This window comes from Psammomys obesus, unplaced genomic scaffold (genome assembly GCF_907164565.1).
Source record: "Psammomys obesus unplaced genomic scaffold, mPsaObe1.curated_primary_1811, whole genome shotgun sequence".
Classification (NCBI taxonomy): Eukaryota; Metazoa; Chordata; class Mammalia; order Rodentia; family Muridae; genus Psammomys; species Psammomys obesus.
Genome location: NW_026596166.1, coordinates 904,863 through 922,044, shown reverse-complemented (window position 1 = coordinate 922,044; position 17,182 = coordinate 904,863). Strand labels below are relative to the sequence as shown.

Here is a 17,182-nt window from a genome sequence, read left to right as displayed (position 1 = left end):
CACAGCAGAGCCCCTGAGGGGTCATGAGGCTGTGTGAGGTGTTAGGGGTAGCGGTCTTGTCCTCTCGGCCCTCACCAGGAAAACGGGGTGTGCAGAGCGGCTACCTACCCAGGTGGGAACAGGCACAGATTATTCTCAAAGTGTACAGGCAGCGCCCGCAGGAGTAAATTCTGTGAGCTGGAGCACGGTGACCCTTGAATCCTCATCCCATTTCATGTGTTTGGAGTCCTACTGACCTGCTTTGTGTCCCGATCTCAGCCTGAAGGCAGCTTTGGCAAAACAGGTTTGCTGTGAAGCCGAGGCAACAGGCCCAGCAGGCTGGGAAAGGCCCAGCCTGTCTGCCTGCCTGCAGACGTGTTTTCTCCCTTCCTCTTTCTCTGTTTTTTTTTTTTTTGTTTGTTTTTTGTTTTTTTTTTCCCCCGGGCTGGGAACTGACAGGGAAACCAGTGAATGATCAAATAGCTCACTTCAAACTCTGCCTGAGGCGAGAGCTCCGGGGCTGGGGAACTTGAAAGGCAGAGCTGGGAGATGTTCTGGCCAGGGTTCAGTCCCTCAGAAGAAATTCAAAGAAGTGTCTAGGCTGGCTGTGGCCCTCAGAGGGTCAGATGCTGGGCCAATTTTGAGCCCCGAGACGCCTGTCTCTGATGGCTTTGAGCTTTTTATTTATCCCTTTGTTGAAAGGCAGGAGCCACCCAAACTGAGCCATGCTCTTGTGTCCCCTGCGACACACTCTGGAGCTCAGAAGCCACCTGGGGTGAGGCTGACAGATGTGAAAATCTTGAAAGTTACCTTAGGGTTTCTTCCTCTGCTCAGACTCTGCAAAGACTTCCCTTGTCCTTCTCATCGACACCCAGAGGCCTCCTGCTAGCTCCTGGGTTCTTCACCGAAACCCATGCCTGAACTCCACCCTCATTCCCACTCTTTAGGTCCTGCCTCAGTCAACAACACCTTTGTTGCCCAGAACGCCAAAGCCGTGCCTGTACCTCTGGGTTCATGCCCTTCTGGAAAATTCTTCCCCTGAGAGTTTCAGGACCTGTTTCAGATCTCTGCTCAAATGAGGGCCTGGAGAGATGGCTCAGTGGTTAAGAACATTGAGTACTCTTCTAGAGGATCTGGGTTCAATTCCCAGCACCCATGCACCAGTTCCAGGCAGTCCAACACCACCTTCTGGCTTCTTTGAGCATCTGGTACATGGACATACATGCAGGCAAGACACCCCTACACATACAAAATGAAATAATAAGAAAAGGAAAAGTTTTGAATAATCCTAATTAAAAAATGCAGCATCATCCCCCCCCAACTCCACTGCCCCACTCAGCCCCACGCCCCCCGGCTGCATTTTTCTCCCTCTCATTTATCACCCTCCCGTATGCTACGTGTTTTCACATATTCTTGTTTACTTATAGTTCTTGTTTCCCACTTTTGAGTTTTGCCCCCCCCCCCACACACACACAAGAGAATCTAGAACAATCCATGATGCATAAGAGATGCCACACTCAAGTGTGGCTTGGGCGAGGGCGTGCTCAAAGTGTTTGCCACACATCTGTGAGGACCAGAGTTGAAATCGCCAAAACCCACATAAATGCCAAGTGGATGTGATGGCCTACATGTAATTTCAGTCCTTGAAAGGCTGAGATGGGATCCCCGGAGCAAACTGGCTAGCCAGAGCAGCTGTGTTAATGTGTGTGTGTCTGTGTGTGTACATGTGTGTATGTATTTGAATGTGTGTCTGTCATATATGTGTACATGGATGTATGAATGCATGTTGTGAGCTTGTATAAGCAAATGCCCCATTCTATCTAGCACAAGAGCTCATACCCCAGCATGTACCTTCAAGGAGACACCAAAGAGAAAGACACCTGTCCCCTTTCCTCCTTCCCACCTCACCTGGGACTGTCATCTCCTGCAGAACTCTCCTTCAGGGTATGGATGTGCGGTGGCAGCTTGGAGATTGTGCCCTGCAGCCGGGTAGGCCATGTCTTCAGGAAGCGGCATCCCTACAACTTCCCGGAGGGCAACGCCCTCACCTATATCAGGTAGGTCCCAGTGGGGAACACCCTGGAGGAAGCATGGGATCTCCTCACTCTAGACACCCCCAATTAGTCACTCACCATGCATGTGCCATTTTCCATTTGCCACCCTCTAGGTCTGACACTCCAGGTATTTCTGAGGGTAGAGGATGAAATTGGAGCATTGTCCCTAAGTCTCTCTTGTCTTGAGTTCCTTTCTTCACAAGTCTTAGACAAATGGCCAAGTGACCAGTATATCACTGTCCTTATTCCTTGAACCTTAGTGGTTGGTCATGGCTGCCACTGCCCTCACATTGACTTGGCCTGGCACCCAGCCATGTACATTCCAAGCCACAGGGTACACTTGGTCTCACAGGAGAATGAACAGTGTCCTGGAAGACCGTCCGATGACCCATTGGTCCTGATGGAGGAGTTGGGGGAGCGGGAGCTGTCCTGAGTATGCATCCTGTCCTGCTAAGGGCATGTCTTCCCCTCATCTAGCCATGCTGGTTTGTATAGGTTGAAGCAATGTTTTCCACATCTAACTAGTAATGGTCTAAAATATTGCTTGACTTCTCACACCCCATTTAAAAAAAAAATGATTTCTTTATTTTTAGTTGTATGTATGTATGTATGGGCGCCATGTGCATTTCTGGTGCTTGAGGAGGCCAGAAAAGTGCCAGAATCCCCTGGAAATCGTTACAGTTAGTTAGTTATGAGCCACACTGTGGGTGCTGGGAACTGAGCCCAAGCCCTCTGTAAAAGTCATATATATTTACCGCAAACACACAGGCAAAACCAACACCGAATTTTATATGCAGATGACATGTACAAAACATGTTTGCAATAATTATTAAAATAAGTCATCTCTACTCATTCTCTCTCCCAGTTGCCCACTCGTCTTTTCAAAAGCAGCTATTGCGTTAAGGCCTTCGGACAGAAGTACTTGTTCTTAGCACGCTGCTGGTCTACCCTGTGAGACCCTTAGGTACATTCTTGTCTGTAGTTGGTATATAGAGACCTGCCATCCTCCGCAGGTGTGTGTTAGCAGCTTGCTGTCATGCGCACTTCCAGGGCATGGCTCTCTGGCACTGTATCACTGCCGTCCGCCCTTGTCCGCATTGCTAGCCATGGTCTGTTTTTCAAGGCTGCCTCACTCTCCAGTGTATGGAAATATATTCCCGTTGAAGAGCATCTATGTTGCTGCCAGTGTCTTGCTAAGCAACTCTTCTCGTGTGTGTCCCTTTTGCCCGCATATCAAGTCTTTCAATAGAACAGATTGCCTTGAGTGGAGAGCCTGTCACGGGTCCTGACAGACCTTATCCAGACAGATGGTGCTGATTCTCTCACTCCCGCCAGTATTGTTTTGCCCGTACTGCTGGGATTTCTTACTGCTCCCTACCACAAAGAGATCATCTTCATGTTAAGTGTATATTGTTAATTGACAGACAGCCAGGCCTGAGAGTACAGGCCTGTAGCCTCAGCCACTTCAAAGGCTAAGGCGGGAGGATTGAAGTTTTAAGGCCAACAAGAGCTACGGAGTGATTTCAAGACCAGCCTAGGTAGGTTCTTGAGACCAAATCTCAGTGAGAGTAAAAGAGGTCTGTGGTTCGAGCTCAGTGGCTTTGTGGCTGCCCTGCAGACATGAGGCCCCAGCACCACATTTCCAACTGTAAGAACTCACACCGACCCTCCCTTGACTCTTCCCGCTCTCTGCTGACTTGGTTTTGCTCTTTCTCTGCTTTCAGGAATACAAAGCGTACCGCGGAGGTGTGGATGGATGAATACAAGCAATACTACTATGAGGCCCGGCCCTCGGCCATCGGGAAGGCCTTTGGCAGGTGCGTCCCTCCAAATCCCGTGGCCGCCTCCCTCCACGCATGTTTGCACAGCACAGCAAATATGAAATAGGCGCATACTCAGTCTCCCTAGTAACAAAGTCCTGGCTCGTCTTGATTCTCTGGGCTCTGGGAAGGAGTGGGATGGGTAGACAAGACCCTGGTCCTCCATACTTCCTAGAGACAGATAAGAAGAGAAGTTTCTCCATGAGAGTTGAAAGTGTAGCCCATTCAAAGCTGCCTTCCGGAAGAGCGGCGTCTGAGGTAGTAGTTACGACACGGTTGCCTACAGAGGACAAGGTCGGTTTGCCTCCACGCCCTTCCAAACCCGTGATCTGTCAGCCTACTTTTCCATGATGGCCATTGTCTAATTAAGCCTTTTGAAATTACAGATGGATTATGACACCAATTTAGTGAATGAGCATCAGCAATTTTTAAAAAAGGGGGGGGGGGTGGATAAGAAAGACACGATAGATGAGTTCAATGCCAAACAGACTAGAAAATCAGGGTTGATTGCAACCTGTGGTTAAATATTGTTTCATGTTTCAATGTGTATGTGTGCAGAGGTGTGCGCGGATAGCTGTGTGTCCGTGGGATGTAAGGCAAGCTGGCCTCCTTGCTCATTTTGTAGTCAGAAAAGTTTGAGAACACTGTTAGTGATCAATGGTGAATGAGCCATCCCTGTGCCCTTATTCACTTCTATCGGTCCTTAAAAAGAAGAAAGGCAAGCCACTAAGTACTTCTTTGAACGTTTACTGAGGACCTGCCCTGGTCTAAGCTTTCCATGTGCTCCTTTGACTTTCACAAAAACCCAAGGTGAACAGTGGAGGCCCCCTTTACTCAGATAGCTGGCCATGGGGGGACGGGGTCCTCATGGTGGCCTCTGTGGTTGGTACAGCCGAGGACGGTGAGATTGAAGTGCACGTCCCAACGGTACATCAGAGGGTTGCGACCTGCCAGATGCCTGAAAGATGCTCATGGCTCGCCCTCTGTGGTTCCCCCCCCCTCGGGGGGGCTGCCCCCCCCCCATCTCGGTCCTTCTCCAGCTTTGTTTTTCACTTCAGTGTGGCCACACGGATCGAGCAGAGGAAGAAACTGGACTGCAAGTCCTTCCGCTGGTACCTGGAGAATGTCTACCCTGAGCTCACGTGAGTGCATCCCCCTTCCGGGACCAGGGCGCAGTGACCTGCTCTACCCTGAGTCTGCATTCCCCAGATGCCGTGTTCATCTTCGCTCTGAGGGAACAGAGGAGGCTAGGAGTTACCAGGCAGGCATGATAGGGCTGCGTTTTCTTTGACCCTGTCCTCTCTCTCTCTCTCTGCTGGAAGCTCATCCCAGGGAGATAAAGTCATCAGAGCGCAGAGCTGTTGACCGCAGACCATGCGAGCCAGTCTGCTCTGGGAAAATGAGAGGCAGCTAACGCTTAGGCTGGCCCAGTGGACCACTGATACATCCATTTAGACAAACAGTAGGCATCCGTTAGTATGTAATCACAGAGACCGACCAAAAAGGCATAGGGAAATGTTTGTTCTAGCAACGAGGAAGCAAAATGCAAATGAGCCCGTGTCTGTGCAGGGGGCAGGGGGCTGTGCTCTGAAGTGAACTGAGGAAGGCAAGAAAGCACTCTGTCTGTGAAGGGGTCCACCTAGCTTCCTTCTTCCTGAATCTAAGTCCTTTCTGGAGTCTTGGTTGCACGGTTCATTTCCTCAGCCTCTTTGAATTTGGGCTCATTTGTCCTCTCCCCGGGGACACTTTGTCCAAATACTAAATTGACATTCCTCTGGGGCCTACATCAGCATCTCACATACACACTAGCTGGTTAATATGATGTCATCTCCTGCTCTTGCCTGGAAGCTCCCCGAGGCGGAAGCCATCACCTGTTTTGTCCATGCCTGTCTCCTGGTCCCTATCACAAAACAAGACACTGAGCAAATGGTGTTTAAAATGAACATTTTTGAGTGGATAAATTCTAGCGAGCAAGGCTTGGGCGTGTCTGGAGTTAGCTTCCATCCTTTAGGACAGTTACCTGGGGAGCATGCTCATTCCCCTGTGGCTTCTTTCTCTCAAGGATGTTGTCATGGCTTTCCCAGACACTCTACCCCTCACTGCCTACAGATTCTGCAAGGAGGGAAACCAGCTTTTCCCAGGGCACAGCCAATGCCTGCAAAGTTCCCACTGTTAGGTTGCAGCCAAGCCCTGGAAATTAGCTAGATGCTGAACCCAGATAATATAACTCAAAGTTCCAAACACAGCCTGCCTGAAAAGCATCAAGCCCAAACTGACTGCTGGAAACATCTAAGAAATTCCTGAACAACAACCCAAGTGACTCCAGCCTCCGTGGAAGCAAGCTGGCGGCCAAGGAGCCTCAGGCCCTCTGGCCCCTCGCTGAGAAGCACAGAATACTGATTCACGAGAGTGCAGCGATTGTGCATTTTGCTGAAGGGCAGGGAGCCCACGCTCGTTCACACGGCACTTCTGACACACTGAGGAAGAGAGAGAAGCAGTGACTTACCCGCTGTCAAGGTTCCTATGTTTGGATGGCATGTTGGACCCCAGGCTGGCATGAGGAGCTGAGGAACTGGGGAGATAGAAAAATGGGTCCTTCCCCTCCACACCCTAGCTGAAGAAGTGCTCTATCCCAAACCTGGATCTATCCTAGGATAGGGCAGTGCATTAAGTGTGTTGAGTGAGGAAAATGTGCCTCCTGCTGTTGGTTCTGTGGTTCCGGCCTATTTGGCTGGTTCACTCTAGCGTGAAGGGTGAAGGGGTGGGTCAGATTCATGTCAATGCCCCTCCATGGGGAGGATCCTTAGATTGCCTGCATGTCTCATGTAGTCAACACAAAGTCTGAGAAGGCTAAAAGAGCTTCCACCTTGCTAGGCCTGCCTGTGGTCCTGCCGCAGCTCTGCTCTGTGTCCAGGCCCAGCTTCAGCAGGCTTCAGCAGGCCTCAGCGGCTGCTAATTCATCCCTTTGATTAGTGACTGTCCCAAACAGCAATGCAGATTGCATCACACCTTCATAAGGTGCTAGTCACATAGTGGCCATTGCAGACTCACTACAATAACTTCAAGCAGATGGCAGGAAGCGTTCTTAACCAAAATACTACGCTGTAACAGTTTTCCAGTAGGTGGAAGTAAGGCGACTTGAGCAGTGGGTGCTGCTGCTATTTCTGCGAAAGCATTGTGAGGTCTAATGGCAGCCCTGCTCAGAGGAGAGCTACTGGGAGAGGCAGGTGCAGGCACAGAGGGCCGCCCACAAACAGGACAGCTTGGCTTGCTCTGCCAGGCCGCTGAGGAAGATGATGGTGAGTGCCACCTGGGACTCAGCCTTCTAGGACTGCTGTCACAGCGACACATCATGGAAGCTGCCTCTGCTCTTGACGGAGCTGCCGGACAGGAGCATCACTGGGGAGTCCCCACCGGGCCTGCGTCCCCTCTGGCAGCTTGATCCAGCTGGCATATGCCACTAAGAATAGGGGGTGGGACCGAAGAGCAATGGGGGGGGGGAATCAGAATAACCCTGCACTGCTTGAAGCATTCCCCACAGTACACAATTCTCCATTCTCAAAGGCCCCCTGGAAGGCCGCTTGGGCAGAGAGGGAAACAGACACAGCAGGGATGGTGACGCTTTTCCTGGTAGGAATTGCAAGCTCAGCTGCTTCTGTCAGTCAGAGGAGCAAGGAATGGGATGGAGAGAGGCAAGTCACAGGATGGGGTGAGCAGTGGGGAAGACAGCTGCTCCCCAGGACAGCTGTCACTGGAGTGAGTGTCACTGGAGCGCCAGCTCAGAGGGCCTGATCTCCCCATTTTTTAAAAAATGAGGGGTGGGGGGGGAACTAAGGGGGTAGAAGAGAGAGTCCAGAGCTGGTGTCCTCCACTGTTATGCTCTACCTCATCTCTTGAGTCAGGATCTTTCACTGAACTCGGGGTCCACCAGTTGACTGGATTGTCTAGCTACATACAGAATCTGCCTGTCTCCACCCACTAGAGTCTCACGTACAAGTGACCATACCTGCTTTTGCATGGGTGCTGTGATCTGAACTCATGTCTTTGCTGCTTCCGGGCGGCAGACATTTCACCAACTGAGCATCCTTAGGCTTTTAAATATATTCTAATCACATTTTAATTAATTTATTGAATGTGGGTGGGGACTTGGACAAGCTGCAGAAGGTCAGTTCTCTCTTTCTACCACGTGGGTCCCCGGGATTGAAGTCTGGTTGTCAGGCTTAGTGGCAAGTGCCTTTACCTACCCAGCCATCGTGCCAGCCCCCTCTTTTTAAAATTGCCAGCTGATGAAAAGCAGCGGTAACCTCTCTCTGTGGAGCAGGCGGAATGTGTCTGACAGCCACATTCAGCTCAGGGCCCGCAGTTACAACTTCTGCCCTGGACCCGTACAACAGCTCTGGCTCTGAAGGCGAGTTCAGTGGTGGATACCACCACCAATGTGTGTGAGGGGACCCTCTGAGAGCAAATCAGTGCTGGCTCCCATGGGCTCTTGAACAGGCCTGGGAAGACCTGCCTTGGCCGAGACCTGCCTTGGCTGAGATCAAGGAATGGCAGATATATGCTCTTCCAGGGCCCAGGCTCTCTCTGGACAGAGGCATTAAGGAGCAGGGAGCCTCGGCCCGGGGTGAGGTTCTGAGCACTCATGGTTCCCAAACCCTTATGATGGCTGCATTACTCATGAGCCCCCCAAAACCAGGTATTCGAGCCTTTGTCAGCTGCGGATGGCAGCCTCCCTAAGTTAGCTACCCAGAGGTTATCAATGAGTGTGCTCAGGTGTGCGTGGGTTTAAGCATTCTTCTGGCACATGAGATGTTTTAATAATGTGATAGCTTGAAGCTTCCCTCAGAGGCAGGCTGAGTGTTCCCAGGTTTTCTTTCACAGTCATCTGTAATGGGTACAGGGTTTCCAGCCTATGGATGTATCTTAGTCCAGCTCAGTTGCTGGGCAACCAGAAATTTTCAATGCTTTCCGTATCAGTCATTCTGTTACGAATGTCTTTTCATACACCCAGCTCTTTTTTTGTTGTTGTTAAATTCCTTAAACTGCCATTCTTCGGTCAAGGACATGCACATTTTAAGAATTCTGATGCTTAATTCCACCCTGCTCTCTCCCAAAGTTTAACTAATTCATGATCTTGCTGGTGGAGTAGGTCCCCCAGGTAATGCCAACACTGGGCATTGTTTAAAGCGCACACACACACAGACAAATACGTGGGAAACAAACAATGGTTGCTCTCTAATGCATTCTTTAATCATAGTGAGACTGAACATCTTTGCATGTTTGTGCTTTTTCAGTTAGCCGCTCCAAAATCACCCCTTCCCTGTTATTTTGAGATTGGGTGTTGAGGCCACCTTTAAGCTCCCAGGTGTCTGCTTCTGTGCTGAGGAGTCCTGTGAGTCAGGCCTGAGTGTCTTCTCAGGGTCCCCTGTGTCTCAGGCTGACCTCTAAGGTCATCCCTGGGACTCCCATAAGAACCTACTGGGGGCACTGGAGAGTTGACTCAGCGGTTAAAAACAACCTTCTGCTCTTCCAGATGTCCTGAGTTCAATTCCCAGCAACCACATGGTGGATCATACTGGGATCTGATGCTCTCTTCTGGCATACAGGTGTACATGAAGACAGAGCATTCATATATATACAATAAAAATTAAAAACAAATACATAAACAAAAGAACCTACTGGGGTTGGGGCTGTTCCTCCCTCTCCTGACACCCTGTTCATACCCCTAACCGTCCCCCTCAGCTTTCGAGTCCCAGAGACCTCAGTGACTGTGTGCTGCCCCCTGGAGGAAGGGGTGGGTTAGCTTGAGAAGCAGCCTGACCCTGCGTTTCTCCTCAGTGTCCCCGTGAAGGAAGTGCTCCCTGGTGTCATTAAGCAAGGAGTCAACTGCTTAGAATCCCAGGGCCAGAACACAGCTGGTGACCTCCTGCTTGGTATGGGGATCTGCAGAGGGTCTGCCAAGAGCCCTCCACCAGCCCAGGTACGCTGCTTAGGGCCAAGAGCAGGACAGGAGCCAAGAGGGTTGGCCAGGAGTGGGGTTAGGACTTCTCTCTGTGCGCTTTTTGTCCACTCTTTCTGCAACGGCCATACGTCACCTTCCCAGGGCTCTTCACACTTTGCTCCTGCCACACACACACCCCTTTCCAGCCCTGTGTCTCCCACTTCCTCTTCTCAAGGACGAAATGCTGCCAGTTCTACGCTGGAGTACAGTTCAGGTGTGTGTGATGGGCTCACGGTCTCTGGGACTCTGTGCACGTAGCTAACGCATGCGTGCCTCCCCCACATCAGCTCTAGAGAAGGTCCTGGAGACCCTATCATGGACCTAGCTAGGTCCTATGTCCCTTCATTCTTCCCTATCTCCAGCATCCCTTGGAGCCTCCTTGACTGCCCTCTGGTCGGCTCCGGCTGAGCATCCTCGTCTTAATATTTGATTATGAACATTTTCTAACATAAAGCAACATTGAAACTCTCCTTTAGCTTCTACAGTTATTCGCAAAAAGCCTGGGAAAGTCCCTGGTCTACCTGTGGTTTGCCTGTCTAGCCATATCTGTCCATCCGGAGCTGTCCTTTCCCTGTCTTACAGGCATGGCTGTTCAGCGACCACCTCATCCAGCAGCAGGGGAAATGCCTGGCTGCCATCTCCACCTCAGTGTCCTCCCCTGGATCCTCAGTAATGCTGCAGGTGTGCAACCCTAAAGAAAGCAAGCAGGTAAGCCTCCACCGCCAGACACAGATGGCCAACAGCCCCAAGGGACACTGAGAGGGGATGGCAGACCCTGAGAGGGGACTTTCACCTTGAGGCATGTGCTTTCAAGACAAACCGTCTAGAATGGGGATCAGAGGAGCCTCCGGCATCATCTAAGTCCAGCATATCATTTCACTCATGAGCAGACACTGCAGCTAAGTGTTTGTTTAACATTAGCCCTGCCGGTGTGAGGGCAGGAACAATTTGTCTTGTTAATGCTGCTGGCCCCGCTCTTGACGACAACTGCAAAACTCAAATAAGAGCTAGCTCTGACGCCCACACTATGCTGGACGTTTCACTTTGAGAGTCATTGCATATCCTCCACTTCTAGCCCCCTGGTAAGATAGGTCTCAACTAGCCCTATTGTTCAGTGAGTGAGCCAAGGCTCCCTTGACAACAGGCTATCGGCTCCCGGAGTTGGAAAAGGGTGGAACTATCTAGGAATTAAACGCAAGTCAGTGTGGCTCTTAAACCCACAGACTTAAGCCAGAACTTAGTACGGATTTCGTGACTGTGGACTCACTGGGAATCTGAGGTCCAGATACCGAGATTTGCAAGCTCACATAACTAGCATCAGATGTGTCCTAGGAAACGGGTCAGGCTGACTTGTGAAAGGAAAAACTGATGCTCTGAGAAATGTTGTCACCTGCTCAGGGCATATGGCAGCCAGGGACAGAGCACTAAACACTAGGCTTCTGGAGCCAGCCCCTCTCTTCGCTGCTGCATTCTTCCTGGTTAAAAGGCGTGAGTGCAAGTTTGCTGTTCTCTTCTGGAAAAGCAGCCAGCTTCTCTCCTTCCAGCCTTTTTGTTTGAGAGTCATGGTGGGAGGGGCGGGGAAGCGCACTACAGCCTGCTTGCTGGGCCAGCTGGCCATTTCTGCTAGCTTGCAGCCACGAAATGCACACCACTCACCCTTTCCTCCCCACATACACAGGAAAAGAAAGAAAGAAAGAAAGAAAGAAAGAAAGAAAGAAAGAAAGAAAGAAAGAAAGAAAGGAAGGAAGGAAGGAAGGAAGGAAGGAAGGAAGGAAGGAAGGAAGGAAGGAAGGAAGGAAGAAAGAAAGAAAGAAAGAAAGAAAGAAAGAAAGAAAGAAAAACAGCTTTCTACAATGAAAAGGATGGATTATTTCTGAACTCTAACATGTTGGGTCCTTAATCCTTCCTTTGAAAGGTTCTTCCTACTTTAGTCACTCTCTAACTGGGAGCTGAGCCTCCTACTAAACCTGTTTCTTTCCTCGACAGCAGCCCCCACCCTTGGTCTTCTCTGCCTATCATTTTGGGCTCCAAAATGGTTGGGGGATGGAGAAAGTGAGAACTCACACCTTGGCCTGGGGCAGTCCACTTTCCTCAGCCTAGAGGCCTGTGTCCCTCCCCTGCTACCTAAAATGGATTAGGCCATCACCACCCCCACATCCCCGTTGTCCCTTCCCCCACCCTCCTCCACTATATGACAAATGTAGCTCAATCACTGTTACAAAGAGATCTCAATTGATATTCTCTACCATCATCTCCCTCCAATGACCCCTGTCCCAGTTGTTAGTATTTATTTGCAGTCCACATTCGCCCTATCATGCAATGGGGCTGGTGCAGTCTGCCCTTCAGCTGGAACCTCAACCCCATCTTGAGGGGAGAGCCTTGAGCCCATAAACACCTCTATGCTGAGGTCAGAGCCTTCTGGTGTCCTCCCAGACAGGTCCACTCAAAATACTTCTCTGTAAAATAGTGTAGACAGAAGAGACACTCGCTGCCAATCCTGATGACCTGAGTTCGATCCCCAAGACCCACATGTTCACGAACTGCATACATTATGTTCCTACAAGCCCTGCTAGTCATCACCCCACCTACAACACTCTGGGTGCTGCCTTGCCTCTCACCACCGTGGAGGACAAATGGTCAGCTCTCCCGCTCTCAGTATCTTCTGGAGTCTGGGCTTTCCTTCCTGGTCCCAAATTAGCCTTGATGCCAGTTGGGCTTCAGGTGTTCATGAGGCTCCTGAGAGTTGGACGAGGTGCAGTGGAGTCAGCAAGTCCCAGTTCCGACACTCCCCCAGGTTCCTCACTCATACAGTAATGAGCTGCACTGCCAGATGAATCCACAAATGCTGGGACTGGGCACAAGGGAGTGCCCAAACATAGGCGGTGCAGCCTGCGCGGCCTCAGGATTGAGTGGCTGGGAGAGCTGGTGCGAGAGACTGCCCACAAGTTCTGGCTGGAAGTAAGACTTCTGCCAGTAGAGTTATTCATTTGCTCATCACTTCCCCGTGCCAAGGAATGTACAGATCATATCCAAGAAGTGAAGAAGGAAGAGCATGGTTTGGCTCTCAAGGAAACCTGGTAAGGGAGGCAAAAGGAGCAGCCACCACACTATTGAAAGCTGCATACCAAGACAGCGCTAAGTCTGAACAGCAGGGGCCAGGGGTGGCCCTCACCTTCTCCCGGGCAAAAGAAGAGTCCATAGTATTCCCAGCTTGGCGTTGTTAGAGGTTGGACCACTGGAGTCAGATGTGAGAGGCTGCAAGAGCAGCCCAGTATCCAAAGAGAAACTGGAGATGCGGGTGTTCGTGTGGGAGCTCAGCCCGTTTTTGAGTAACAGTGTCTCCACAGTTGAGTGCGGCTCATCTCTGCCCCCTAGCTACACAGTGAGAACATGGACCCTCTCCCTCGGAGCTCTGAGGGCTCCAGTCTGGTGGTCATGAGCTCTGCCACCTCAGAGAGAGATAAGGTGGATATAAGGAAAGGGATGTGGCTGTGCAGAAAGTAGGCGAGAAACAACAACACTGGCATTGATTGCTATTCAGTCTCCAAACCTGGGCCGCAGCCTTGCCTTCCGTCTCCATGTCCTGGGTGACGCACCACCCTCAATCATTCTGAAATGTCCTGTGGGAACAACTCCCCCCACCCCTTACCTTGTCAAGCGTGAAAGAAGAAAATGCTAGGATACCCTTTGTGACTCCACCACCTTCACCCCACTGTGTGAGCCGTGACTGCGCAGGTAGTGGCAGGTACGGTTGCAGGAAGGAGAAAGCCTTTTTTCCAGGGAGAAGACATTCACCTCACAACCTCGGTACCTGCATAGCTGCAGGGAACTGGTTGGGACTGCTAGGGGAGAAAAGTCAGAGCCGGGTTGGGACTCTGGGGAGCTGGGGAATGAGAGCCCTCCCCCCCCCCCCCCGCCCAGCAGAGAGCAGGGAGAGCGCCAGACCAGCCAGCTGATAGAAACTGGGCCTAGTGTCCCATGAGAAACTGGAAATGCAGATTTGAGGTGACGGTTAAGCTGGGGTTTTAAAATAACACCGCGCAGGCCAAATCAAACCCACCTCTGGGTTGGACACAGCGCACGGTCAGTATTGCTTCCTCTGAGCTGTACAGTAACTTTGGGCCATACTACAGAAGTGAGCACCCGCAGAAGGACACAGTCTGTTCTAAAGGAAGGGGATGAGGGCTGGGGAGATGACACTGCGGCGGTGAGCACGCCTGCTGCGTCATCACGAGGGCCTCAGTTTGGATCCCCAGCACCCGCATAAGAGGCCAGGCTCAGCCTGTGGCCTCAGCCCTGGGGAGAAGCCCACAGGAGGGTCCCTGCCAGCCCAGTGTATCAAAAAAAATAAGATGAAGCCAGGCATGGTGACGCACACTTTTGATCCCAGGAGGCAGAGGCAGAGGCAGGTGAATCTCTGTGAGTTCGAGGCCAGCCTGGTCTACAAAGCGAGTCCAGGACAGCCAAGGCTACCCAGAGAAACCCTGTCTCAACCCCCCATCCCAAAACAACAACAAAAGAAGAACAAAAACAAAAGATAAGTGATAAAGGAAGACACATGACATCAACCTGTGGCGTCCACGAAAGCACATGCTCACACAGGTCTAGGAAAATGCAAATGCATACAGTTACACACCCAAGGAAATAAATAAATGTGTGTGGCGTGTCCTAGGCATATGCAGTATTGTGTGCATGCACGTGAAGTGAAAGTACAAACCACTTTTTGGCCCTGTGCTGGCCATGGAGTACAGCCTTGCTCATGTTGGGTTAGGTTCTGTATCACTAAGCTCCGCCCTCAGCTCATATATTGTTATTTTTAATCACTTTCTTCTTCTTTCCCGCCCTCTCCCTTCCACCCAGAAATGGAGAAGGAAAGGATCTTTGATCCAGCATTCCGTCAGCGGCCTCTGCCTGGAGACAAAGGCTGCCCAGCTGGTGACCAGCAAGTGTCAGGCGGATGCCCAGGCCCAGCAATGGCAACCGCTGCCACACACATGATGGGAGCCCCCAGCCTCCTGTACCTTCTGCATGAGACTTGGGGACCGGAAGGGGCTAGGGTGGGGGAGTGTCAATCGGGCTGTTTCCCATCTCCTCACATTTCTACTGGATCATCAGTACACACCCCTACCACGCGTTTCTCCAAAGCTAGTTCAGGGCGGGTGCAGTTGGCGAGCACCATGCCCTCTGTGCCACTCCAGCCTTGCCCTGGGAGAGGAGATGGTTAGAATGCAGCTGTCTTGGGTAGGGACTTGGCAGCTGCTCCTGGCCCTCTGTCTTCTCCCTTGGCCCTTTTGGTTGCCCCAGACAGTGGTATGTGGGCTTTCTCCTTGTTGCCTAAGTGGGGCAAGGACAGAAACCTACAGAGGAGCCAAGTTGGGCCATGGGCTAGCCTGAGGTCAACACAAGAGGACAAGTGGCATTGTGTATGAAGAGGCTGAAGGCAAGGGCAGCTAAGGTACAGGAAAGGATAGGAGGTACAGTCCAGTGGGTGGGTGAGGGAAGGATGCATTCTGGGAGCAGAGGATGGGGATTCAAAGAATGTGGATGGAGAAGCAGCTGGCCGTGAAGTACCAAAAAAACAAGATCTCTTTCCAGGACATCATCCTGTCCATGCTTTGCCAGCATCAGGCCCCAGGCCTAACATATGCCTACAGCCCCTCTAGGTGACCACATTCTTAGCAAGAGAGTACATAAAAGGGACCTGGGGCATAATTAATTAAGTGGGCCCCACTTTCACTTAGCCATATGTCAGGCCAAGACCTCACACTTGGGCCTGTAGGAGAAATTGGTACACCCTGTCCCTATTAACTGGCTCCTGATCACACACCCTGAAATGCTCTCATCTTTGCTCACTCTCTTGGACCCCCACCTTTTACAAAGGTCTTTGCCTCTGTAAACACAGTGTGATGGGGCAGGGTGGCTGGTCAGAATTACATCCCCTTTCTGAAGTATAACCATCTCCCAGTCAGTAGAGACCAAGTCACCCAGGCCAGACCTCATGCTACGGCCCTTCTCCAAAGGCCAGCGATTGCAGTGGGCTGCCACGCTGGCCAGTGGCTCCTGTGTGTGCAGAGAACCCCCTGCTCTCTCCTCTCCCACTACTGAGAACACAGAGACCACACCTTGGTCCCATTCTGAAATCCCACCCCTCTCCCCACCACTGGCTCACACAGTCTAATCTGGATAAAAGATCCCAGAACTCTTGGGGTCTTCCTTCTAAAGTAAGCCAGTCTAAGGAGGTCACTCTTACCCCAGGAGCCCCCTCGTCTTTCATAGACCAGACAGCCACATGCTCACAGGGAGTCTACAGACTCCAGAAGGTCTAGGAATCTCCAGAATGCTGCATGTGTGTGTACAGATGTAATTTCTTTAGGTGGGAGTGGAGCCTGGATTTTCCCCTGCTTCCTGGTTTCCAGAGGATCTGATCCTCTGTTCTGGATCAGCACCACCACTATCTGCGGCTCTGCTTCTATATTCCTGCCCTGCCAGGCCTGGCCTGTATATCGCTCAGTGTTAGAAGCCAAGTTTCTGGTCTGTGGTACCCACTCTGGAAGGTTCTCCAGCAGTTACCTTGCACCTCTGCCTTTCACCAGCACCCTCTCAGCAGTTCTGTGCCAAATATGTGTGCACCCCTGGGCTCGGCAGAGGGCCCCTCACGTTGGTGACCAAGTTTCACCTCTCCTGTTGGGATGTCTTACACACTGCTATCTACAGACCTGGCCTTGGACCCTGTAACCCTCTGGGAAGCCTCCTGCCTCAGTCTAGGACAGAAATGGGGCCAAAGTGGAGGCTTTTCCTTAGAGGCTTGGGCCCTGCTCCATCTTGGGGCTGGGAACCTGGGCTTCTCCATGTGAATGTAAGGACTGCCACTCAGAGAGCCTTGAGAGGGCCTCTCCCCCCATTTCCTGTGGTCAGACCAGGCTCTGCACTTGTCAGCTGTCTGTTGCAGGGACTCGGTCCAACTCTGTTTTTGCTTTTCTTCTTGACCAAAGCATGTGCCACTAAGCTGTCCTGGAGGACGCTGTCTTTAAGAAACACACCTGGAATAAAAACACTTCTTACATGTCTACATGTGCTAGCACCTTTGATTTAGAACTTTGCAAGCCGGTTTCCACTGCCCGGTGGGGAATCAGGTCTCTATTAGGTGGAATGAATGATAGGAACATGCTCAAGGTGAATCCTCTCCTGTATCTGGGGGACAGCTGTTCTGTGTGAAGCCAGCAGGTGGCCTTGCTGCTAGGGCAGGCGGGGACCCAGGAAGTGGGGTGTCGGGCTGAGCCCACATTCTTTGCTTCATCATGGAGGTCCTGTTGCTGCTTAGAAATAGA

At 51.4% G+C, this 17,182-nt stretch overlaps 1 protein-coding gene across 2 annotated transcripts in view; it reads left to right on the top strand.

Annotated features, from left to right (window-relative positions):
* Positions 1-16,921, top strand: part of Galnt16 (polypeptide N-acetylgalactosaminyltransferase 16) — an 80,840-nt gene extending 63,919 nt beyond the window's left edge. For both annotated transcript variants that reach the window (XM_055595425.1, XM_055595424.1), the window contains exons 10-15: positions 1,910-2,036; positions 3,758-3,850; positions 4,912-4,995; positions 9,692-9,833; positions 10,437-10,562; positions 14,715-16,921. In XM_055595425.1, coding sequence (XP_055451400.1) covers positions 1,910-2,036; positions 3,758-3,850; positions 4,912-4,995; positions 9,692-9,833; positions 10,437-10,562; positions 14,715-14,852 — 710 coding nt within the window. In that variant the 3' untranslated portion in view covers positions 14,853-16,921. The remainder of the gene's footprint in view (positions 1-1,909; positions 2,037-3,757; positions 3,851-4,911; positions 4,996-9,691; positions 9,834-10,436; positions 10,563-14,714) is intronic.
* Positions 16,922-17,182: the final 261 nt, after the last annotated feature.